Raw genomic sequence first — 25980 nt, 5'->3', positions numbered from 1 at the left:
AATTCGGGTTTAATCTAACATTAAAGTCCCCGGCATATATCAATACCCCTTGACTTTTTGTTACTGTCATTTCAAATATGTGTCTATAGAAGGTCCAGTTGCTACCAGGTGGAGCATAAACATTAATAAGAGTTATCAGGACGCCATCAATTTTCCCTGTAGTCAAAACAAATCTGCCTTCCTTGTCTTTATGTTCTGCAATATGTTCATAGTGCAGGGTACTTGATATTAAAGTTGCCACCCCTCTTCGCCTCCCCGAAGCATGGGAAGAAAAATACACATATTTATATCCCATCTTATTCAACTTGGCATGTTCGGAATCGTCTAGGTGGGTTTCCTGCAGAAAAGCTATTTGGACCTTTTCTTTCTTTAATTTAGATAAAATCTTCCATCTTTTTATCGGATTATGCATCCCATTTATATTGAATGAAACCACCTTCAGTTGTTTTCTTTCCATTTAAGTGATGTCTTCCATTTCACCAATCACATTGGAGAGCCCCCTCAAGCCCACTAGAACTAAAAGAACATGAACAGATAAAGCAAGAACATACATACTCACTGCACAATGAAAAAACAAAAAAACAAAAAACAAAACAAAACAAGCTCGGCTTCCAAACAGGGGTCCATAACCTAGACCCTGTTGAGCTTCTTGGTGACAGCCCGGAAGGGAATGTCCTCCCAAATCTATTGGTGAGGGCCCTTCAGGTGGCAGCAGCACAGTTCCGGATGGACCCTGACGAACCTTTTTGTGAAACTATCATCTTTAACTTAGCCTATGTAGAAATTTCTATCTGAGAAGTGTACCTCAAGAGGAAAAACATGGTATCCTTCAGTTCTCAAGGAGCTGGTGGTGATGTTCTCCTAAATGCCCGGAGCCTCTCTTTGTAGTTGACTTCTCTTGAAGAGCTGGAGGCGCCTTTCTCTCTTCTCCCTCCTGTCCTAGTCCAGGTCAGCCGCTCGATCTGCTCCTTCAGGGAATCAGGTGAACTGATGACTTTCACTTTGTAACCTCTTTTGACCATGTCCTCCGTAGCCTCCTCTATGTTGTCGTAGGTTCTGGGCCCTTCTTCATATCTCACTCGCAATCTCGCCGGAAAAAGGGTCTGAAACGAGACCCCGTTCTCCTTCAGAGCCCTACGAACCTCCGTATACTCTCGTCGTTTTCTGAGAATGACTGGTGGGTAGTCGTGGTCGAGATTTATTCGCTTTTCACGCCAAAAGAGTCCCTTTTGTTGCCAAGCCTTGCGCAGTACAGACTCTTTCATTTTGAAGCTCGAAAACCTCACAAGTATTGAACGTGGTGATACATTCTTCGGGGGTTGCGGTCCCAGCGCCCGATGTGCTCTTTCTATCCGCACGTCTGCCGCGTTCTCGACCAGACCGAGCCCCTCTTTCAGTAAGGTCTCCACAAATGTAGTCATCGACTCCGAGTCCTTCTCGGACCCCTCCGGAACACCGTAGATCCTGACATTTTCCCGACGAGATCGACTGTCTAGGTCCGTTAGCTTTTCTTCCAGCTTCACGTGTAACTTTAGCAGCCCGGTTAACACTTCCTCCGTGTTTAGAGTCCTCTCTTCATTTTTCTCCACCCGCTCCTCCACTTCGCTGATTCTTGCATTCGTTTTATTAATTTCCTCCTTGATAGACTTCAGTTGTTTGTTGTTTTCCTGACGGAAACCTCTCAGTTCTTCTAGTAACACTTCTAAGCTAGCCATCTCGTCCTCGCTTCTTCGTTAGCGCGTGGCTTCACGGAGTTAGCTGTAACTACTTCCTTTCTCTTGCCGATTGTTATATAGAAGCAGGGGCTTCGTTTGTCGTCTTACCCCCTCTGTATGTTTACCGTGGTATGTGGAAATTATATTACTCAACTGGATGGGGGTAGGTCTGTGATTTCTTCGGTTCTTTCGGGAGCCGTTCTATCGAGCTACCATCTCCATGAGTCTCCAGACTCTCGAACTTTCAAAGCTCGCGAGCTTGGAAGCCCAGACTCCCAGGTCATAGTCATGCGCACCAAGCATTCAGCCAAAGGGATCTTCCCTTGGCCAAGCAGCCAGGGCGCATGATCAATTGGAGGCATAGTGACAGGACCGTCCACTGTCACAAAAACAAGCTCATGTTACTCTTTGATGTGTCTTCATCTTTCTATGGGATGTGTATTTTTATATAGGATGCATGGCAAAGTAGAAGTCATCTTAGAAATGATCCAATGATTGCAATATGATCTCAACTCATTTCTTTATCATGATTGAAATGAAATGATTCCAAAGCTTGAAATAATGACAGTGGCTGGAGGTGAATGTGATAACAATGTGCAGTGTTGAGTGGAAGAAGCACTGCCTTCCACTGGTGGTGACTGTTGACTGAGACAAGGATGAAATAGATCCTGGAACTGAGCCTGGTCTGGAGCAGCTCACTCCACACAATAAATCTCCATGGTAACTTCTAGCAGAACATATCTCACTTCCACCTATCCCACTGTTGTGCAACCACATCAAACATCAATTGATCCAGGATAACCAATATATCCCGGCTTAATCCCTCATCCTAGTTTCCTGCAACAGGGCCCAGTCAAGTGAAAATCATGACAACAATAACAAGAGTGATAGAAGTTGTAGAGTGAAGAGGGTGAACTGACCTCAGAGTCTCCAGTTTACAGTCTGGACTCTGCAGAAAACCACTCAGCACCTTCACTCCTGAATCCTGCAGCTGGTTGAGACTCAGGTCCAGGTGTCTGAGGTGGGAGGGGTTGGACTTCAGAGCTGAGAGCAGCCAATCACAGCTGAGCTCTGACAACCTGCAGCTCTCCAACCTGAATGTAGAATAAATGATGGAGAGTTTTTCCAGGGTGTCATCACTCTGAACATCAAAGTGAAATGTGGACTTCAGAATCTGACACGACAGAAACAGAGAGGGAGGGAGAGAGGGTGAGTGAGTGAGCGCTGCAATCTGAAATCTGACCACTAGATTGCAGTATTTTACACACTGGACCTTTAAACCCAGTTTCACTCATTTCAAACACAAACCAGTGACTTCAAATTGAATTTCCAACAGCAGTGAAGTGAAAATCATGACAACAATAACAAGAGTGACAGAAGTTGTAGAGTGAAGAGGGTGAACTGACCTCAGAGTCTCCAGTTTACAGTCTGGACTCTGCAGAAAACCACTCAGCACCTTCACTGTTGAATCCTGGAGCTGGTTCTGACTCAGGTCCAGGAGTCTGAGGTGGGAGGGGTTGGACTTCAGAGCTGAGAGCAGCCAATCACAGCTGAGCTTTGACAAACTGCACCTCTCCAACCTGAATAAAGAATGAATATTTGATTCCTTCCATGGTGTAAATGTCATATTCAGAGTCATTCCTCCCTGTTGATGATCCAGATGTGCGGCTGTTGGGATCACTGAGTCATTCCCTCAAAGGAGTCATTGTGCCAGTGTGTTGTCAACACAATAACAACAGCAGTGTGTCAGTCAGTGTGCAGCCAATCAGCAGTGAAGATGGAAAATAATCAGTGAGTCCTTTGTGTGCTTGTGGCTGTTTTCAGTCATCAGAGTCTCGTTACAAGTCAAACACATTCAAAGGACAAGATGAAGAAATACTGCTGCACTATTAATCTGCCTTCACAGGATCTTCTGCTCAGTCATGTGACCTTCATCACCAATCAACAACTTCCATTGAGCTCTCAAGTGACTGGAGACATTTTCCACACTTTCTTCCACCATCCAAAGTCTTTTCTGGCTGCAGATTGTTGACATGAAAATATCAACAACATCCACTTTGTCTAGATGAGTCTTTAATATCTGCTTCAAAGTCTTCACACTGAGCAGCGTTACACACCAGTTGTCATCTGCTGACACACACTGTCCACCAGTAGAAAGCAGGAACTGACCTGAGAACTTCCAGTCTGCAGTTTGGACTCTGCAGTCCAGCACAGAGCAGCTTCACTCCAGGATCCTTCAGGATTGTCCAGCTCAGGTCCAGCAGTGTGAGGTGGGAGGGGCTGGACTGCAGAGCTGAAGACACCACTGCACAGTGAAGATCTGAGAGTTGAACACTGAATGAAGGAGAGCAGAATGAGAAGTTGCTGCTTCCATCATCATCACCATCATCATCATCATTACCATCATCATAATCTTCATCACCATCATCTTCATCATCATCATCATCATCACCACCACCACCATCATCATCTTCATCATTATCACCATCATCATCTTCATCACCATCATCATCTTCATCACCATCATCATCATCACCACCATCATCATCACCACCTCCATCATCCTCATCATCGTCATCATCATCATCATCATTACCATCATCATAATCTTCATCACATCATCTTCATCATCATCACCACCACCACAATCATCATCTTCATCATTATCACCATCATCATCTTCATCACCATCATCATCATCACCACCATCATCATCACCACCTCCATCATCCTCATCATCATCATCATCATCATCATCATCATCATCATCATCAACATCATCATCACCTCCATCATCATCATCATTATCATCATCATCAACATCATCATCACCACCATCACCATCATCTTCATCATGAATGATTGAAGAGTTGATTTTGGTTGACAGTGTAAATTCAATCAATCTTGTGCAATCAACTGACAACAATGAAAAAGAAGCTTCCCAAACAAATGTGCACATTATAAAGACTCACAACAACAAAAACATAACAACTGTGTGAAGGAAAAAGCAGCAGGCTGAAGCCCAAGCTGATTCTTGCCTGTCCTATACAGTCCATAAGATTAGCTGGAATAATTAGTTAGACAAAATCAAAAAGGAAAAAAAGAGAAGTGCAACTCAACAAAATATGCTTGACATTATTCTTCATCATTGACTCACAATTCAACACACATACACACACACACACACACACACACACACACACACACATACACACACACACACACACACAGTGTTTACATACCTTACTGAACGTATCACAGCCTTCCTGCAGTTCCTCACAGCTGGAATCAGTCTCAATCTTCCCTCCCAGGTTGTGTTGTACTTGCTGGGGTCCAACTCCTCCATAACCTCCTCTGACATCTGCAGCATGTAGGCCAGAGCTGAACACTGGATGGCTGAGAGTCCCTTCTCTGATCTGTTCTCTGACTGCAGGAACTCTTGGACCTCCTGATGCACTGACTGATCCTTCACCTCCAGCAGACAGTGGAATATGTTGATGCTTCTGTCAGGAGAAACATCACCAGTGTTCAGCTCCTTCAGGTTGTTGATGACCTTCTGTAAGGTTCCTGTATGATTGTCAGTGAGACCCAGCAGGCCTCCTAAGAGTCTATGGTTGGATTCCAGACTGAGTCCATGGAGAAAGCGAACAAACAAGTCCAGGTGACCGTTTGGACTCTGCAGGGATTTCTTCATCATCTTCTGAAGGAACTCATCCAGGGATTCTCCAGAGTGACCATCTTCTGTCCTCTTCCAGTTGGTGTGACAGTGGAAGCTGAAGACTGCAGCCAGAAACTCCTGGACGCTCAGATGAACGAAGCAGTAGACGGTTTTGTGGAAGATCACACTCTCTCTTCTGAAGATCTCTGTACAAACTCCTGAGTACAAAGAGGCGTCAGTCACAGTGAGACCACACTTCTCCAGGTCTTCACTGTAGAACATGATGTTTCCACTCTCCAGATGTTCAAATGCCAGCTGGCCCAGCTTCAGAAGAAGCTCCCTGTCAGCCTCCGTCAGCTCCTGTGGACCTCCTCCATACTTGTGCTGCTTCCTCTTGGTCTGGACCAGCAGGAAGTGTGAGTACATGTCAGTCAGGGTCTTGGGCAGCTCTCCTCTCTGCTCTGAGCTCAACATGCTCTCCAGAACTGTGGCAGTGATCCAGCAGAAGACCGGGATCTCACACATGATGTGGAGGCTCCTGGAGGCCTTGATGTGGGAAATGATCCTGCTGGACACATCTCCTCTATCTCTGAACCTCCTCCTGAAATACTCCTCCTTCTGGTCATCGGTGAAGCCTCGTACTTCTGTCAGCCAGTCCACACATGACGGAGGGATCTGATTGGCTGCTGCAGGTCTGGAAGTTATGCACAGCAGAGCCGAGGGAAGCAGATCTCCTCTGATCAGGTTTGTTAGCAGGACGCTGACTGACTTCTTCTGAGTGACGTCAGTCACCACCTGGTTCTTCTCAAAGTCCAGAGCCAGTCTGCTTTCATCCAGGCCGTCCAAGATGAAGAGAAGTTTGCAGACATGCAGCTGCTCTGCTGTGAGCTTCTCTAACGTTTGATGAAAAACATGGAGAAGCTCCAGAAGACTGTCGTGCTGCTCTTTGACCAAGTTGAGCTCCCTGAATGAGAGAGGAAGCACCAGATGAAGGTCCTTGTTCTCCAGGCCCTGGGCCCAGTCCAGAGTGAACTTCTGCACTGAGAAGGTTTTTCCAACCCCAGCGACGCCGTTGGTCAGCACCACTCTGACTCTGAGTCCCTGCTGCTCAGGTGAGGCTTCAAAGATCTGGCTGCACCTGATTGGACGGTCGTGGAGGCTCTTCTTGGTCTTCTTGGTCTCCATGGTCTCAGAGGTCTTGGTGGTCCTCTTGGTCTTCTTGGTCTTCTTGGTCTTCTTGGTCTTGGTGGTCCTCTTGGTCTTCTTGGTCTTCTTGGTCTTCTTGGTCTTCTTTGTCTCTGTGGTCTTCTTGGTCTCTGTGGTCTTCTTGGTCTTGTTGGTCTCCAGCTGCCTGACCTCATGCTCTCTGTTGACCTCCTCACTCAGTCCCTCAGTGATGTAGAGGTCAGTGTAGATGCTGTTGAGGAGGGTTTGACTTCCTGCTTCTTCACCTTCAGTCACACGTTCACATCTCCTCTCCAGACTGATCTTCTGCTGCTGTAGAAGCTCCTGCAGACCATCATCAGCCTCTGGAGCAGAGAAAAGGTTGGAGAAGAAAACATCAGTGTGACAGTGTGAGCATCATTTTCTCTCCACAACTTTTCAGCTGCTGTGGTGAAGCTGCTGTGTGACTGTTTGCTCTCAACGTCCCTCAGTGAATCTTCTCACTGGAGGTCCTGACGTGATCTCAGAGGGAGAAGTGAAGGAGGTGCCGGTGGACAGTCTTACTGTGATCAGTCTGGCTGTGACTGGCAGGTTGCAGTGCTGCTCCACACTGAAGACACGAGGACTCACCTGATGGAGCAGACCGGTCCCAGAATGAGCCAATGAACCTTCTGTATAACGAGGACGTCCAGCTCATCCTGGCCTGCTGCTGCTGCTGCTGCTGCCGCTGTAGAAGCTCCTTCAGCTGCTGCTTCTCACCACCAGGACTCCCCTCCGTCTTCCTGTGGAGACACTTTGGCTTTGAGTGAGTGGATCAGTTGTTGGTGTCCATCACTTGTCAGCTGTTTTTCTGACTCCATCATTAGTTGGATGGAATCATTGTCTCCATCAACACTAACTGACAGCCTGCTGGCCTCCTAGTGGGCTCTTCACAAATCACTTCTTGTCTTTTGCTCTCTTTTCTAAATTCAATCCCTTCATGCAGCTTCACAATCAAAGAATTTGACCCACAAAGAATGGAGCGCAGCCGTTAATGACGGCGTCTTTTAGCCACCACGTTGCGCCCGTCATGGATTTGTAGCTGTTTTCTAGGCTGGTCTTGTCACATCATCTAATATATTATTAGATGACATATTCATCTATCAAATGTATATTTTCTATCTGGTGTGGTTGACACCTGGTGGGCTCTGGTTGAGCAGTGGCTCTGTGGAACTGGCCCTTTGTTTCTCAGCAGACAGAGACAGTGGAGTCACATTGCACTGAACTTTGGATTGAAATTCATCTCAGTGGAGTTGAGCTGCACTTTATGACAGAGCATCAAACATTCCTGCCACTGCATAAAGTTCAGTCTCAGAAAGGCTTTGCTGCATTTCAACATGATGAATGTGACCATGTCAAAGGGGGGGTGGAAGACAGAGTGGGTGGGAGAAAGAGGGGGGGGCAGAGAGAGAGAGGATTGATTGATTTTCAGCAGTATTATTATGTTGACATAGTTTTTCTATTGGCTGGAAATGTCTTGTTGCCAGGCAGAAAGATCAACTCCCCAGTATGATACAACTGATGCTTGCATTGTGGCTACAAACAAAACCAAACAAGCAAAAACTGGTCAAACAGCGCCCCTCAGTGGCAGAACTGGGAGCTGCGAGGACCGACGAGTCATAGGAAGGTTTGAAGGTTCAAGGCCACATTTGAACACATTGTGTTTCTTATTGACATATTATAGAGTGACCTGTCTGAAATATCTGCCTGTTAATCAATGTGTTATTTTTTCAGCATGTGTTCATTTCTCTGTAAAGTCTGCAGTAGAAGGTAGTTTTGACTCGAGGGCGCCCCCTGGCGGCTCTTTCCAGAACTACAGTTGCCATCACTTGTTGGCAGTCCATGATGACGGTGAGAAAAATGTGATTTCCTCTTTGAAGAGCTGCACCTGTTTCTCCCTGACGTGATGAGACTGGACACTTGTTGAGGGATGTGACACTTCCTGTCAGCTCCTGAGGACAACAAGGAGGCCGAGCCTCTAATGCCCCCTACTGGCTGCACTCTGGAAGAGCCCTCCCCCCATCCTCAGGACCAAGTGATCCTCCCTCAACGTGAACACATCACTTCCATGTGAGGAGAGAAGAAGAGACGGCAGAAGTCAGCACTCACACTTCAGTCCTTGAACGCATCATCAGAGACATTCACTGCTGTTGAGTGAAGATGATGGATTCACTGCTGATGAGAAGCAGACTCTCCGTCACATATGTGCTGTGTCTCAATTCAGGGTGTGCACCCTTCAGTCCAAGTGTCCTCCGTCTGAAGGAAGCGTTCTTCAAGGACCCAGCCTAGAAGGACGGACCAAACCCCGCCTCCCCGGTAACCACTGGGGACGGTCTAGCCTTCAGTGTATTTCCTCGTTGCGTCACCACCGTTCCCTCCGGCTGGCCAACCCCAGAAGTGATGTTTTTATAGTATCAAGCCATTGGTTCGCCATCTAACAATGCTGTTGGATGATCAAATAAGTAAAATCCTACGTTAAAAACTGGATACTTTATGTGAAACTTCAATATTTAAATTTATATGTCGTGTCTTTACCAGTATTGGCAGCGGGACGGCTTGACTGGTGAGAGGGGCATGATGGGAAATGACACTATTGAGCAGATCAGGACTAAAATATTGATCCGTCCAATACGTGGATTCTCAAATCAATACTCCAGTTATCTGAGGCCTTCCATTGTTTCTCTGGGGTACAGCCAGATAGAAATGCTCCAACTCTGAGGTGTGGGCGGGGCCAAGGCTGATGGGACCGACCAATAGCAAGGTGTTGATTTTTCAACATCAGGTGTTGATGATCAAGCAGGTGTTGTCATCAACAGCTCTGTTGAGTCAGCGGTTCATCTGTATTTCCGGGACAAAGGCCCCTCCTTCCAAGACTCAAAGGTCCAGATTTTAGACACAGAAGACAGATGGTTTGAGAGAGGAGTGAAAGAAGCCACCTGTGTCCACCTAGAGCGACCCTATGTGAACAGAGAGGAGGACTCCTGCTGCTGCTGCTGCTGCTGCCTCCAGCCAACATGCAGCCAGACGGAGAAGCACTTGGACTTTGAGGTGCTCTTGGGATATTTTCTGATTCTTAGATTCTCTGATCAGTGTTTCTGCTCCCACTTCCCTGAAATCACATGACGCTGTGTTGAGCTGAAGTGCAGCCACGCCCCTCTCTCTCTGCCAGGGTGCATCCAGTGTGGCTGTGGCTCCCAGGAGCAGTTGGAGTGCAAGAGGTGAAGATGGTCTGGTCCTCAAGGATGCTCACTCCATCAAAAGACAAGGGCAGCAAACATTGTGTCAGAAGCAGTGGCAGGAAAACAGTGGCAGAAACTGCACAAGGAGCAGAACACACTGCAGGACAAAGTAGTGATGGACAAATGAAGCTTGTGGGAAACATCCAAGCACTGGAGCCACTGCTTGAAAATGGCTGCAAATGACTGCAAGCTGCAGTAACACTGCCCTCTGCTGGCCACACACACACACACACACACACACACACACACACACACACACATCTCAATGAGCAGCATTCAGGATGCTGCTTTTATTGTAGAGAAGCTTTGATGCTGAAGTATCATTGCTCTGATCACCTTTGACCTTAAAAAGCCTCGACTTGAAATAATCTCTCTCTCTCAGGGTCAAAGGTCAAGGGTCAGAGGTCAAGGTAGGTCCATTACTACTGTTATTCTCATTGCTTTGTTAATTAAAAAAAGGTTTCAACAATAAATGTTGTACACATGTGTATTTTTGTAAGCATCTTTCACATGTGTATGTTCTTAAACGTGTATATTTCAATAACATTTTAATAATCCTTTGTGTTTGATCTTCAATGTCTTTTTTCAACACATTCTATCTTCTGCATGCTTTACCATCTCTTTGAAACACAGTCTAATAAATATCGCAGTGTTTTTCAACATATTTTTCAATGCATTGTAAGCTCCTCCAGTTCTCCAGTCAACTCATGTCTTCATTCTGAGGCTGCTGGTGCAATTCCTCCAATCAAATCATCAACACATCAACTGTAGTCAGAGACTTTCATCATCACTATGGACACTGTTGCTTTTCCCGCCGCTTCATCGTTCAACTTTGGCTTCACTTTCAATAGGATGCCGCACTTTTCACGCTCGCCTCCCCTGCAGTCCTCTGGCGCCCCCCAGTGGAGGCTTTGAAAAGCGCAGGGCCAGAGGGATCAGTGGCACTGTTCAAATCCACATTCACTGACTTTACCTTCCTGTTGTTGAGTTGAAACTCCGCCCACCCTCCCAGTTTCAGGGAGCCTGATTGTAACGGAACAATTGAATCAGGGGTCAGACGGTTGGAACCGGGTCAAAGGTCAAATTCATAGGTCAAAGACGTGTATTTCAGGAACGGAAGGTCATATAAAGATGATTCCACCTCTGGCCTGTTCAGAAGGGAGGAATTATGTCAGAGGATCCAGGTTTGAAGTCAAACTACGTCCCGGGGGCCATATGCGGCCAATTACACTCTCCAATCCGGCCGACCAAACTTGAAGGAATTATATTAATAGTCATTAAGTCATGAAATAGAAAACAATGAAAACAATTATTTTGTTGTGTTCATTATTTAATTGCCATTAAAGCAACATGTTGTCTACACATCCCCTGATATATGTCTTCCTCCAATGAGAAAGCGGCCCCTCTGTCATATTGTAGAAGCCATTATGGCCCACCAGTCAAACAGATTAGAGGCTCACTTAGTGTTGGAGTTGGGCTTGGTTCAAAGTAGCAAGAGAACAAAAGAGGCTTTGCTTCAGAATTGAACCAACAACCAGGATTGGAACCCTGGTTTTCAGCACCACAGTAAGCAGGCTAACCCACTGAGCTAAGCTGCTAAGCAGCTTCCTGAGGTCTGTGCAGGGATGTCACTACATCAATAGACAGCAGTGACTTGACATTGGTGCGTTTCAACACTGGACTCTGCAGGAGAAACAAACAGCCACAGTCACTTTGTACAAGTACAACACAACAAGTGGAGCTGAAGCCTTTTAGATACAATGAAGAGGAAAGAAAATTCTCCTCACTCTTTGAAAATGGAATTCAAACAGAGTTTGAAAAGAGGGAAGGAGGAGCTCTGTGTTGGGAGTCAGCATTGGGCCCCACAAGACCGTCTTCAGCGCTGAGAAAGCAAAGAACTACAGAGGCCTCAGTGCTTCACCTGACACACTGACACACACTGACACACACACACTGACACACACTGACAAGCAGCGACACAGACACACAACAAAGGACAACAAGTTGCCAAAACCAAAGATTCTTCAACTCATTTCCTCATCAGTGATGAATAATAGAAGATCATCAGCATCAAATCAATCATATATAGGTCACTGTATGATATAATGACACAGTTTATAGTCACGTGTTTACCAGAAGCAGTGGGCTGTATAATAGGATGTATGAACAGGGTGACCGATTGACCTCCACAGTGCTCAGGCTAACAAGGTGGTTAGCTCAGTAGGCTAAATCTCTCGCTGTGGTTGTAGAAGATGTGGCTTCAAATCCCACTTGGTACCACATGACCAGGTTTATACTGTGTATATTTGTACTTTATACTATAGCATGTGTTTTTTTCTGGTTTTCAGACATGTTGAGATTTTGCTTGGAGTAGCGCCGTCTCGTGCTAAGCTACCACAGGACTTTTTTAATGAAAGTATTTAAAATTCTTTGTACTTGGAAAAAAACAACATTGTATGCAGATTTTTTCAACTGTTCAGAGAAGAGCTTCAATCAGTTCTCCAGGAGCTGCATCCCATCAGCCCACAGATGGCTCAGTTAATAAGACAACTAACTGTGAATCACAAGGTTGTTGGTTCGAGTCCCACCATGGACTGAGACTCCAACGGCCCCAAAAGATCAGTAGAAGTGACTTCAGAGTTTTCACGTAGCTCAGCATGAAAAGCAAAATGTCTCTGAATACTGGATGCTTCAATTGAGATGACAAATTGCTCCTCTTGAATTGAAAACACTAGTCCCTACTGAGTGCCAAAACCTTTGCCAATACTCTTTCTTTGCACACTTTATGATTCTTCCTACCCTGGCTTGTGATCTTTGATATACAATAAGACTCTGATCATTAAGATTCTGTTTGAAGACTTTCAATACCTTGTTTCTGCTTTGAATTGCCTCATCACAACCACCTGAGCCTTGGTGGTCAGCTTTTAACTAGCAAGCCCCTCCCTCTGGACCAACCCACAATGAAGTGGCAAATGACAAAAGCAGCCAATAGAAGGCCTTCAGTCAACATTAGAGGCTCCCTACCATCACTCTCACAAGCAAAACAAAAATACACACAATTCCACTGCTTCCCCCTGACAAGTCAACCTCAAAGTCGTAGCACAACACTCCTGATTGGATGATTACTGAAGCACACGTGATGCTCCACTATCAGCAGCAGCCCTGTGCAGATGGCTACTTCCTGTTAGCTCTATCAGCAGCACTTAAGAGCAGCTCTGGTTCCGACCCAGTGACTGTGGAGGAGGGAGACAGCAGTTAACAGAAGCCCTCAGCAAACAATGAAAGGATGAATCAGGTTATTGATTCATACACACTATGAATCAATAACCTGACTGGCCTTAACACACACTGTGTGTGTTCTGCAAATATACTGACTGAAAAAACATCTCCTTATGTTTGAACTGTTCAATGTATTCTATATTGTTGTCTGTTGTTTGAAATGATTCTCTTCCTATGTTGACATTTGACTTTGGATTGATTGTAGATGATGGGAGTAGAACTCTGTTCAAGCCCTTTGGGCTTCGTTCCCTCCTTGTTTTAAATTGTGCTCAATAAATCAATACAAATACAAATATATGTGAGGGTAGGTGATGGTGTCAATGTTCAAATGTTTCTTGACAATGACAGAGGGGAATCTTTTTTTTCCCTTGTCCTGTCTGGCCATCATGAGCAGCAGAAGTGTGTCTGAATGTCTTCATGATGGCTGACAGATTTGATTCTCAAAGGCGGAGCTTGTGAGCCCAGGGTGTGAATGACACGGGTGGGTTCAGGAAGGACCTGATGACTGCTTTGATTCCATTTTGATGGATGAGTGATATTGTGGCCAGGACTGAGGGAGGGACAGAGAGAGAAAAAGAGAGAAAAAATTGTATGGAAGTGAGGGCTTGGGAGAGCAACTGGCAACAATGTACAGGTATTGTGTCCAAACAACAACAGATATTAGTTTACATAATTAGTGATCCAAAAATGAACTCATTCTAATAGTAAACAGATGAACTCAGAGCCGGTGGGGAAGAGGTCCAGAGCAGTGAGCCCCTCTGGCCAGAGGCCACCAGCCCCCCGAAGAGCCAGGACCAGAGGGCTGGGAGGCAGACACCCCTGGATGGAGGACAGGAAGCACAACCTGGTCCCCGGATGGATGGGGACCCCCAGGACAAGAGAGTACCAGAACCAGGCCCTGGACCAGAACCCAGGCCCTTCACCCACTGGACAAGACAAGGCACGACAGAGAGGCTGGTCACATGGAGCAGCCTCTGAAAGACTGCTTTGACTCCACAGACTGGGACGCATTGCAGGGCTCTCACACCCACAACATGGACCAGATGGTTGACTGCACTACGGACTTTAGAAACTTCTGTATGGACGCTGTTGTTCAAGTTGGATCTGGACACTGCTTTGCCAACAACAAGCCATGGAGAACCAGCGACATCAAGGACCTTCTGAACCAGGAGAAGGTCTTCAAAGATGCTGAGCGACAGGAGTTCCAGCGGGTCCAGAGGGAACTCAGAGTCCAAGTCAAGGAGGCAAGGGAGCAGCACAGAAGGAAAAATGAAGAAAGGATGCAGAACAACAATATGAGGGAGGTGTGGGAGAGGATGAAGACCATCACTGGCTGCAGCTCAAAGAGAGGTGGCCACTGTCAGAAAGCTCCCACACATGTGTTGTTTAGTGCTCACCACTTGGGGGCGGTGTTGTACCTCTGTTGGCCACCGTCATTCACTCATTTATTACGTCTGTGCCTGACTGCACCTGATAGCGCTGTCAGTCAGTTAGTCATCAGCCTCCCGGCACGTCACTGCCCCCTACCGATGCGGCGCGGTACTTTCTGCCTGGCCTGGTGTATTTTCACTTCGTTCACACGTATTTTCATGGATCATTAGAAAGAATACACTGGTCACAAACACTCATTGAATGTATTAGACAGCCTGTGGAACTTCAGCAGATGTAGTACATCAGTAATAGTAGTAATCAAGCATGATAGATAGATAGATAGATATTAATACATTTTATTTGTATGGCACATTTTAGAAACCTCAGACACTTTACAAAGTCATTAACATAATAAAATCAATAGTGTAGTGTGTCTGTTGATGAGCACCATGGTCTTGGCCTGGGCTTGAAGAAGCAACCATCTCTTTGAAATGTCCCACTGTGGGTCTCCACATGATCTTCTGTGCAACAGTTTGTCCTGTGAGCTCACTGGAAGAGTCTGCAGAGGAAGCAGAAGATGAGGGTGTCTACCTCTCAGCTGCAGCAGCTCACCATCTTCACCACTGTGCTGACTGGTGGAGGCGTCGCCACCATGTACTACCTACAGCAGAGTGAGTTCCATTCACTAACACCATTCACACCTTCACATCTCTGTGTGTAGGAAGAACTCTCTGGAGCTGCTTCAATGGACCACAGTGACAGACAAAACAAAGCATCCCAGCACTGCAGGCCACCAAACTACCAGTGGAGTTAGAATCAGGTTCTTGATGTCTGAAGATTCTGTCTGTCATGAACAGAGTCGGGTCGGAACCGCAGCGGTACCGTCTACACCGTGTGCACAATTATTAGGCAAGTTGTATTTTTGAGGATTAATTTTGCTATTGTACATCTAGAGTGCTTTTGATCTATCCAAAATGTGAACAAACCATCAAACCTGAACATTTAAGTAGTAAAAGTGAAGTTCTGGCTTTCTTATGAGAATATCTTTATGTACACCATTATTCGGAAACTATTAGTGTGCACAATTATTATGCAACTAAATGAAAAACAAAGATTTTCGCATCTCACTTGTTTATTTTTACATGTTAAAGTCAGAATTAACAAATAAACATTTCAGAAATAATAATAATAATAATAATAATAATAATAATAATAATAATAATAATAATAATAATAATAATAATAATGAGAGCAGGCCTTCGCTGAGGCTCAGTCCCGAATATTAATAATAAAAAAAAAAAAAAAAAACAGTCACCAGTATAGCCACCCTTCTTTTCAATAACATTCACAAGCCTTCCATTCGCGGAGTTTAGTCAGTTTCTTGATCTGGTCAGAATCAACTTTTTGTACAGCTGCCGAAACACTGTTCAGAGAGGTGCACTGTTTACCTTTACTCTAAATGTCCTGCTTAAGAACGGCCCAAAAGTTCTCAATAGGGTTTAAGTCAGGTAAAAAGGGGGACCATGTCATTAGTTTTTCATCTTTAAGGCCTTTACTGGCCAGCCACACAGTGGAATACTTTGATGCATGTGATGGAGCATTGTCTTGCATAAAATCAAAGTCCTCTTGAAAGATGCAGACTTTTTCCTGTACCACTGCTTGAAGAAAGTGTCTTCTAAAAATTGGCAGTAGGTCTGAGAGTTGATTTTGAGTCCATATTCAACCCAAAAAGGTCCAACTGCTCATCTTTAACAATACCTGCCCATACCAGTACCCAGAGATGGGGACTCGAGTTAAAGACTCGTACTGGAGTCGTACTCGAGTCGCATTTTTGGAGACTCCAGACTCGACTCGGACTCGACCCTAAAAGACTCGAGAATTGACTCGACTCGAGATCAAAGGCTCGTGGGCAATCTTTAATTTTATTTTATTTTTTTGTTGTTTTATTTATTTATTTATTTTTCACAAAACCACCTCCGATGCGCGACGCATCGCGTCACATCCCTCCCTCTCTCCTTCATTATCAGTCATCATGGCAAGTGCAAGTGGAGCAGCTGCTGCTAAAGAAAGTCCACCGCCAGGTTCGCTACCCTTTATATTAACGTACTGCTACACAAACTTCAAACAGAACGGCAGAGACAGAACTGCAAAATGTAAATGCTGCAAAAGGACAATAAAAGAAAAAGGTTCCACAACCAGCAACTTCCTGCGGCACATTGAAAAGGTGCACAAGGAAAAGTAAGTTGTACTCATAGTGTTTTTGCATACATTGTCTAGTTATTGTTTAGCTTAGTGCATTACCAAGAAGAAACGGTCGGGCCGTGGTGTTCAACGAGACCGCAGTGTAACGTTAAACAAACACCACGGCTTGGTTACCGCCGTTTTACAAGCTAGCTTGTTGCGCTAGCTTGTTGCGCTAGCTTATCACACTAGTGTTTAGGGTTGCCACCCGTCTCGTTTTTCCCAGAATTGTTCTCTTTTTTCACCACCTGTCCCGGGAAAAATAAAATCTCTCCCGGGACACAATTTGTCCCGTTGTTTAGGGAAAATGACAAAACCTCATTTGATTTCCGTCTGTGGTCTAGATAGGGTTGCCAACCCTCCCGTAAATATACGCACTTCACTTTTTACCCGTATATTTCGGGGATGCCTCCGCCTCCCCCCCATGTCCCGGATTTGAAACTCTAGTAGGTGGCAACCCTACTATTGTTTGTGTTACAAAAATGAGCAACCTCCCATGTTGTTCATCTACAGGTATGCTGAATATAAGGCAGCCAAAAAAGTTTCCTGTGGAGAAGCCCAAGAGGGTCAGACTCAGAGCAGCCTCGATTCCTTTGTGGGACTAAAACAAGGAGTGAAAGACATACCCAGCTTCCAGAACTTCATGTCAGTGGTGGATGAAAAATACTGCCCAGTAAGTCGAAACACCGTTACCAGACGTCTGAGTGATCTAGCATCCGACAAAGAGTACAAGATCAAATCCAAATTACAAAAAGCAGACACTGTGTCTGTGACTGTGGACAGACAGTTTTACTACTTTATTTTATCTATTTTATTATTTAATATTATTTATTATTATAAATGCCATCTATTTTTTTTTTTTTTTTTTTTAAAAGTCTGAATAAAAATACAAATTTGGATATACTGTATTTCAGCCAGAGGCTATGTCATTTTATATATATGTGTGTGTGTGTGTGTGTGTGTGTGTGTGTGTGTGTGTGTGTGTGTAAAGACTCGTGACTCGACTCGGACTCTAAATCAAAGACTCGCGACTCGACGAGTCTTGCCCCTCAAAGACTCGAGAATTGACTCGACTCGAGGCCGAAGACTCGTGACTCGACTCGGACTCTAAATCAAAGACTCGTGGGCATCTCTGCCAGTACCCCACCGCCATCTTGCTGGCATCTGAGTCGAAGTGGAGCTCTGTAGCCATTACTGATCCAACCACGGGCCCTTCAATCCTTTCCAACAAGAGTCACTCTCATCTCATCAGTCCACAAAACCTTTGAAGAATCTGTCTTCAGATATTTCTTGGCCCATTCTTGACGTTTCAACTTGTGTGTCTTGTTCAGAGGTGGTCGGGTTTCAGCCTTTCTGACCTTGGCCATGTCTCTGAGAACTAAATACCTTGTACTTCTTGACACTCCAGGTAGGTTGCAGTTGTGAAATATTGCAGAACTGGAGGATAATGGGTTCCTGGTGGCTTCAAGTTTGTTTCTTCTCAATTTTTTGCGGTTAAATTGCATCTTTTCTTCTCAACACGTTTCTTGCAACCCTGTTTACCATTTGCTACAAAACGTTTGATGGTTCTGTGATCACGCCCCAATATCTTAGATATTTCAAGTGTGCTGCATCCCTCTGAAAGACCTTTTTACAATTTTTGACTTTTCAGAGTCAGTCAAATCTCTTTTTTGGCCCATTTTTCCCGAGGAGAAGAATCTGCCTAATAATTATGCACACCTTGATATAGGGCGTTGATGTCCTTAGGCCACACCCTCCCTCGTTATACAAATACACATCATCTAATATGCATTATATCCTCTTAGCATTCAAGTTTATACAGCTTGGGGTTGGAAATTAAGGATAAAATGATCATATGGTCAAAATAGTCACTTGCCTAATAATTGTGCACACGGTGTATATATGGATCTATCTACTACTAACTCTCAAAAAACTGACAACCAACAGCAACAAAACCAACCTACTCTGCAATTTTTTTTTGAAATTAGCGCCATTAAATAGGGATGCCCTATCCCTAAACACAATCGATTCACATGACAAACCGAACCAATCAGGTGATTCATTTGACGTCCGAAGCGCTCAACTGCTTCGGACGTCACTAGTCACGTGACCAAACCGCGCCTCGGCACAGTGTTTCGATACGTTTGCTTCATGAGCAACAGCGCATGTGTCGGAGCCTCGGGTGTCAGCGGACCATCACTACAGGTGGGTCCCTCACGACCAGGACACCACAACGGGGCATGGTTTTACCACACAGTTGCACATCAAGTTCCAAGTACCCGAGGTAATGGATAGTCAGGCCATTGGCAGCCCTGACCTCTAACCAATGGCAGGCACGGAGGCGTTCCTGGCCCAAAGGCTCAAGATGCTGGCGGAAAGAAACACTCAACACAAGGGACCCTAACGCCACTCATGTTCACATCTAAATGAGAGCAAGATGAAATTAATCCGGAAGCATCCACGTCAGATAAAACAGCCTGTGAGCCAGTAACGGCCCTGTCCAAACTGTGGCTCTGCAGTTTGACAGGCACTAGTTTTCCGCCACAGAACGGGATTGAGACTGCTGACCAGAATTTGACTGAGGTCGAAGAGAGAACTGTGAACGAGGCGGAACACGCACCCCATCACACTCGTGCGAAAAGTGCCCAGGCTGGTTACAACGCCTACATACTAAAGGTCCGGATCGGGGTGGACGGCGGTGCTGACTGGAGTTCTGCAGTTGAGCGATACTGGCCATCAGCTGATTAAGCTGCTCCTGCTGATGCCGTAGCATATCACTCATTTCACTCATCTCTGACTGCGCAGCAGCTTGGGGGCTGCCAGAAACGCCATACTGAACACCATACACAGTGGAAACTGATTGACTGCGGCCCCTCGCACCACCAAGCGAACCTTCACGTTCCCAGTGGATGGCCTCAGCTCTTACATCCAACAAAGTGGAATCGGGTTGCCGACGCACCAACTGCTTCAGCTCACGCCGCAAGGAACAGTTCAGGACATGCTCAACGAACTGGTCTCTCAAAAGCGTCTCAGCATTGGGCATGGCAGTAGGGGCACACTGCTTTACCTTCCCCATGAGACCCATCAAGGCAAGAGAGAACTCCTGAAGAGTTTCTCCCTCTTGCTGTCTTCTGGAGAAAAAGGCCTGCTGCAGTGCCACATAAGACTCTGTGCACCCATAGAGCTCCTCTAAAATGGCAAGTATTCTTGCAGGATCCTCCCTCTCAGCGGCAGAGCGGTACCGTATCTCCTCCTTAGCCTCCCCTTCCAGATGGTCAAACAGGAAGAACGCCTGGAAGGATCGGGATAAGCGCAGAGCCCTCATGCTCGCCTGTACCTCCTCCACCCACTCACTCAAACCTATACCTGACCATCCCCTAAAAATGGGACACTTCCTATCCCTAGATACAAAAATTAGTCCTGGTTGGGCAGACAAGGTGGACGGTAAACCACTAGGGCCAGCCTGTTCCCCTCACAACCTCTCGTTATCGGCTTTTAAATGTGCAATCAAGTCCCTAAGCTCTTGTATTCCCTCCTCCATGACTAAAAAAAAGAATTCCCTAAAACAAAAACAATTGCTATGATGCAATAGCACTCAAAAGATAAAAGGGGGAAAGTTACACCTAGAATAAAACCTCACCACCATTCACGAGGGTCCTCAAGAAGTCACTGCTGCTCTGTCACCAATATGCTCCAATCTACACACAATAAGAAACAGGATTAATACAAGTAAAAAACACATTCAAAAGAAAATCCCCCCAAAAATAGAAAGACAAAACAAACAAAAAAAACAAACAGAGAACACACGTCTTGACCGTTTAAACCGAGAATCCTGCCGACAACGCCAAGTTGTGGCGAGGGTAGGGGTGAACTGAACAGAATAGAACTAATGATAAAATGGATTAGCAAAACAAGAGAAATGGGGACCGACAACACCACCCTGGGAATTTCACCCAGGCATTAACTAAACTAAAAAAGACACACAGGTTTGCTACCCGGTAACGGATGCAGGATGTGGTTCTCAGATAATGAAAAATACAACTTTTATTGAATACAAGAGACAGTGAATAAAATCTTTTCTTTTTGAGTAAAAACAAACAAAAGCTGGAGCTGGTTGAATGGTCATGGACCAGTGTGAGGGGTGAAGCTGAAAATAACAAATAATAACAAATCCAAAAAAAACAAAGTCTAAAGTTATACTTGTGCACAAAACAAAAGGAAACCAAACGTGGAGGGTCTCCACCACCACCACCACACTGGTACTGCCACCACCAGTCTCCAACAACTAAAAGAAGGAAAAACAACAATTAATACAATAAAAACGAACAACAATGGCAACTTATTTTAACAATCGCTCACCTTCTCTCACACGAACACACGCTCTCTCTTTTACCCACACACAATACACTGGGCGAAGCGACGGGGAGGCGGTGGCGGCTCAGCAGCAGCAGCAGCGGCGAGGCGGCGGCGGCTCAGCAGCAGCAGCAGCAGCGAGGCGGCGGCGGTGAAGCAGCAGCAGCAGCGGCGAGGCAGCAGCGGTGAAGCAACAGTGTCGGGACACAGGGCTCGACGGAGCAGTCAACAAAACAGTTGACAGGACGGTAGACAGAGCAGCAGAAACTGGGGTGATTGCAGCCAGTCCTCTCAGTAAGGTTCTATTGCACATGCAGGAGGAGGCAGGAAGGGGACAATCTAATTGGACAATCTCCAACACTGGCGTTTACCGCCGGGAGCTCCAGAAATTCACAAAGCCCGGGCAGCATGCACAGGGCACAATTGCAGCATCCAAACTAAAACCCCGACCGGAAATGACGTCCAAATGACAGAAGGCGCAGAACCAAGAGCTGGCGAAGATGGGCGTTTTTATACGGCTTGGCCCGTCACTGCCACCAATGGCATTACGGGTAATCAACGCACTATTTGGGTTCATACTGCTACACTTAGTTAATAAAGATATAAATATTACGAAACCATTTTATTGTCTTAGTTTAAGACTTTTTTATGGATTATTGACATCGTTGTTGCGTAACTTTTTTTTTTTTACTTTACGATGTTTGTCAACCGGACTGGCGGTCCCGGCTTCACGTTACTTGTGTACATCGTTGTGTAGCGACAGAGGACTTTTTTTTTCGTCGTCTTCTTCTTCTTCTTCTTCTCCTTCTTCTTCTTCTTCTTCTTCTTCTTCTTCTGAGCGGAAGGAGCGTGAGAGGGAGAGAGAAAATTGAAAGCGATTGCGCTACCTATAACTTTATTCTATTCTTTACACTTTGGTGGTTGTTGTTGTGTATTTGTGTAGTTTATTTTAGTGTGAGTTAGTTTAGTTTTTAGTGTTTGTTTTGTTGTGTTTTGCGGCCAGACGCCGTCTGGTCGGGATGAGGAGACCAGGTGCGCCGTCATGGCGGCCGCAGGGTTCTCCTCCCTGTCAAGGAAGCACGGCATTAAACTAGGTGCCGGCTCCTCGTGCAACGTAGAAGATGTAGCGTCCCCGTCGGGGAGCGGATCGGACACAGCTCGGTGAAGTCGGCAGCCCGAATGAACTGAGCTGTGGTCCTGTTTTTAGAGAAGGTGAAGCAGGTAAAGTTGCTGGTAGAGACCGGGGTGACGGTGATCGGGCTGTTCGAGGCGGTGCAGCCGCTCACACAGCCGGCAGCCCGGATCACCCTGTCCAACGTCCCCCCCTTCATCAGCGACAAGTTCCTGCTCCAAAAACTGTCCCGGCAGGGTAAGGTGGTCTCCCCGATCAGAAAGTTGCTTTCTGGGTGTAAATCTCCACTGCTTCACCATGTGGTGTCGCACAGGCGGCAGGTTTACATGATATTAAACAACAGGGCAGAAGAGTTCAATTATCGATTCATCGTACGAGTGGATGACTTCGATTATACTCTGTTTGCCACATCGTCGGAGGTAAAATGCTTCGGCTGTGGGGCGGAGGGACACCTCGTCAGAGCCTGTCCGAAACCGGGCGGGTGCTGACGCGACGGGTCCGGTCGGCGGTGTGGCAGTCGCGGCTGCGGCAGCTCCGAGCGGAAAGCCCGTCCCCGCTCCACGACGGAGAAACTCCAGAGATGCGGGGGGCACCGCTGGCCCGAGCAGGGAAGAGGGAGCGAAGGAGCAGGAGGTGAGAGTGAACAAAGGTGGAGAGGTCAAGGAGATGGAAGAGGGTGAGTTGGGAGAGACAGGTGAGTCAGGGAGTCAGGGAGGGGAGACGGGTGAGGTGGGGGGTTAGAAGTAGGTGAGGTGGAGGAATTAGGGAAGGTAGCGGGGCTGGGTGCGGGTGTGGTGAGGGAGACGGGTGAGGTGAATGAATTCGGTGAGGTGAGGGAAAATGGTGGGGTGTTGGAAGCAGATGAGGTGAGGGAGACAGGTGAGGTGAAGGAAAAAGAAAAGAAAAAGATCCTTCAGAGGACACGATAGTGGGTGGAGGTGTGTTTGAAGCACTGGGTGGTGTGGATGAGAAAACTGGTGGTGGGTCTTCTTGTGTGACTGAACAAACTGATGGTCTGGGTGAAACACCGGAATGGAAAACTGCTGTGTCTCAGAGACGCAGCAAAAGGAAACAGACAGTGTCAAATGAGGGGGGGAGGGAAAACTGGTAGACTGGGGGCTGGAGCTGCTGCAGAAGACAGCAGTGACAGTGAGGGCGCCATATCTGACTGCAGCGAATTGTCGCTCTCACAAATAGTTTTAACAACACCTCTAGCTAATAGAGAGAAACATTTTTATTCAGCAAAGATGATAAAAAAGTTTTTTGCAAAAAACAAAAGGAGTTAAAAACCTGAACATTGACATGCACTTTCCTGACAAAGTCACCTTTTTTCTGTCTGTTATAAAAACAAATCTTCATCAGATTTAACTGAGCAAGAAATCTTCAGGTTAAAAAAGCACCTTATACGAGTCCGAAAAGAAATACATTTTTAAAATGATGACAGGGATTTTATTTTTATCTGTGTTTTTATTTTCTTATTTTTGTGCTTTTTAATCCCAAACATGGATGTTTTAAAAATTGGAACGCTCAATGTGAATGGGGCCCTGCGATGAACTGGCGACTTGTCCAGGGTGTCCCCTGCCTTCGCCCTATGACAGCTGGGATAGGCTCCAGCAGACCCCCGTGACCCTGACCTCGGGACTAAGCGGGTATGGAAAATGAATGAATGAATGAATGAATGAATGTGAATGGAGCCAGAGAACCAAAAAAAGAGGGCACTTGTGTTGGACACAGCAAGAAGAAAGCACTTGGACACTTTATTTCTTCAAGAGGTCCACAGTGACGCAAGTATTGAGGGGTGCTGGGAGAAGGAGTGGGAGGGCAGCGTGTCTTTAAACCACAACACCACAGCAAGTGGAGGAGTGGGCATCCTCCTCTCCAAGAGGTTCTCTCCATCCTCTGTGGAGGTGGAGCAGGTGGTGAAGGGGAGATGCCTGCTGGTCAAAGCCAAGGTCCACAATTTTAATCTGTTTTTTATGAACATTTATGCACCAAACCATGGAGCAGAGATGAAGAGGTTTTTAGAAATTGTTAATAATAAATTAAACAGCTGCGGCTCGGAGGATTATTTAATTTTGGGAGGGGATTTTAATTGTACTGAAGATGAGTTTTTAGACCGCAACCACAGAGCCACATCCAGCTTCCCAGCACACTCTGAAGCAGCTGGTCTACTCCCATGACCTGGTGGATGTGTGGAGGAGGATGCATGCAGACTGTCGTCAGTACACCTGGTCCCACCTGAGAGAGAACGGAGTCTCTCTAGCGAGGTTAGACAGGTTTTAATGTTTTAAGCATCATTTTAATGTTTTTAAAGATTGTAGAATTGTGCCATCTGTTTTTTTCTGATCACTCTCTGGTTTTATGTGACATCATACTAAAAAATATTTTACCAAAGAGCGCCTACTGGCATTTTAATTCTGCTTTGATTTTAGATAAAGGTTTTAAAGAAGTTTTAAACATTTTCTGGTGTGGTTTTAAAAATCAAATATCTGATTTTAGTAGTCTTAGCCAGTGGTGGGACCATGGAAAAGTACAAATTAAACTACTCTGTCAGCAGTACACTCTCAATGTCACACAGTATACATGTAGATCAATCAAAGACCTGGAGAGTGAAATAGTGGAATTAGAAGCGCTTGGCTATTCCACAGGAAATCGAGGGCGCATTGAAGTCCTCAACTCCAAAAAGATGGCCTTAGCCAGCCTGCTGGACTCAAGGGTACAAGGGGCGCTGGTCCGGTCCCGGATCCAGAACATCTCAGAGATGGATGCTCCCTCTGGCTACTTCTTCGGCCTGGAGAAGAAGAACGGACAGCACAAGGACATCCACTGCCTGCTGACGAACACCGGGCAGGAGCTGACCGAGCCCCAGGAGATCAGGAGCAGAGCCACGCAGTTCTTCTCCCAGCTTTACTCGTCGGAGTATGAGGAAGACGTTGAACTGGAGGAAGACTTTCTCAGAACTCTCCCGCAGGTGTCAGCTGACACAAATGCACAGCTGGACCTCCCTCTACAGCTGGAGGAATTAACGGCTGCCCTGAAGGGCATGCAGGGACGGAGATCCCCGGGGATCGATGGACTCACCGTTGAGTTTTACAAAGAGTACTGGGACATTCTAGGAGCTGACCTGCTCCAGGTTCTGAACCAAAGCTTGGACAGCGGTTCCCTCCCTCTCTCCTGTCGAAGAGCAGTGGTGACTCTCCTTCCTAAAAAAGGACAACTGCAGGAGATTAAGAACTGGCGCCCGGTGTCCCTTCTCTGCGTGGATTATAAAATACCCGGCAGGTCCATGGTAGACAACGTCTACCTAATTCGGGATGTTTTGGAGGTCTCCAGCTCATTGGGTATTGACACTGGTCTCATTTCGCTAGACCAGGAAAAGGCTTTTGACCGGGTTGAACACAGCTTCCTCTGGAAAGTCATGGGGAGGTTTGGGTTCAGCCCTGGCTTCATTGCCATGATCCGTGTGTTGTACAGTGACATTGAGAGTCCTATAGAGGCAGAGTTTTGGTTTTAAACAACCTAGTCGTGTCCCTCCTGTGGCACCGACTGTCCTGTCTGGATCCTCCAGCTGGACTTATGGTCAGAATCCAAGAAAAAGTTATAGATTTTTTTTGGGATGAAAAACATTGGGTGCCACAGGGGGTGCTGTTTTTACCAAGAGAGGAGGGGGGACAGGGCCTCATCCACCTGGCCAGCAGGACTGCAGCTTTCAGGCTGCAGTTTCTCCAGCGCTTCCTGACTGGTCCAACAGACCTGGTGTGGAGGGGTGTGGCCAGCTGCATCTTCAGA

General features: G+C 46.2%; 2 protein-coding genes across 2 annotated transcripts in view; both read right to left on the bottom strand.

Annotated features, from left to right (window-relative positions):
• Positions 1–4924, bottom strand: part of LOC142879620 (uncharacterized) — a 156086-nt gene extending 151162 nt beyond the window's left edge. Inside the window, exons 1-4 of the mRNA XM_076013002.1 lie at positions 4921–4924; positions 3885–4227; positions 3122–3295; positions 2636–2809 (exon numbers count right to left, since the gene is read on the bottom strand). Coding sequence (XP_075869117.1) covers positions 2636–2809; positions 3122–3295; positions 3885–4227; positions 4921–4924 — 695 coding nt within the window. The remainder of the gene's footprint in view (positions 1–2635; positions 2810–3121; positions 3296–3884; positions 4228–4920) is intronic.
• The window catches only part of LOC142879624 (NLR family CARD domain-containing protein 3-like), a 185109-nt gene extending 178516 nt beyond the window's left edge, over positions 1–6593 (bottom strand). The window contains exon 1 of the mRNA XM_076013005.1: positions 4958–6593. Coding sequence (XP_075869120.1) covers positions 4958–6558 — 1601 coding nt within the window. The 5' untranslated portion in view covers positions 6559–6593. The remainder of the gene's footprint in view (positions 1–4957) is intronic.
• Positions 6594–25980: the final 19387 nt, after the last annotated feature.

The sequence above is a fragment of the Nelusetta ayraudi genome, unplaced genomic scaffold (genome assembly GCF_046127955.1).
Source record: "Nelusetta ayraudi isolate G7.1 ecotype Tasmania unplaced genomic scaffold, CSIRO-AGI_Nayr_v1 ptg000137l, whole genome shotgun sequence".
Classification (NCBI taxonomy): domain Eukaryota; kingdom Metazoa; phylum Chordata; class Actinopteri; order Tetraodontiformes; family Monacanthidae; genus Nelusetta; species Nelusetta ayraudi.
The sequence above is the reverse complement of the archived record's forward strand: the minus strand, read 5'-3'. Positions and strand labels throughout refer to the sequence as shown.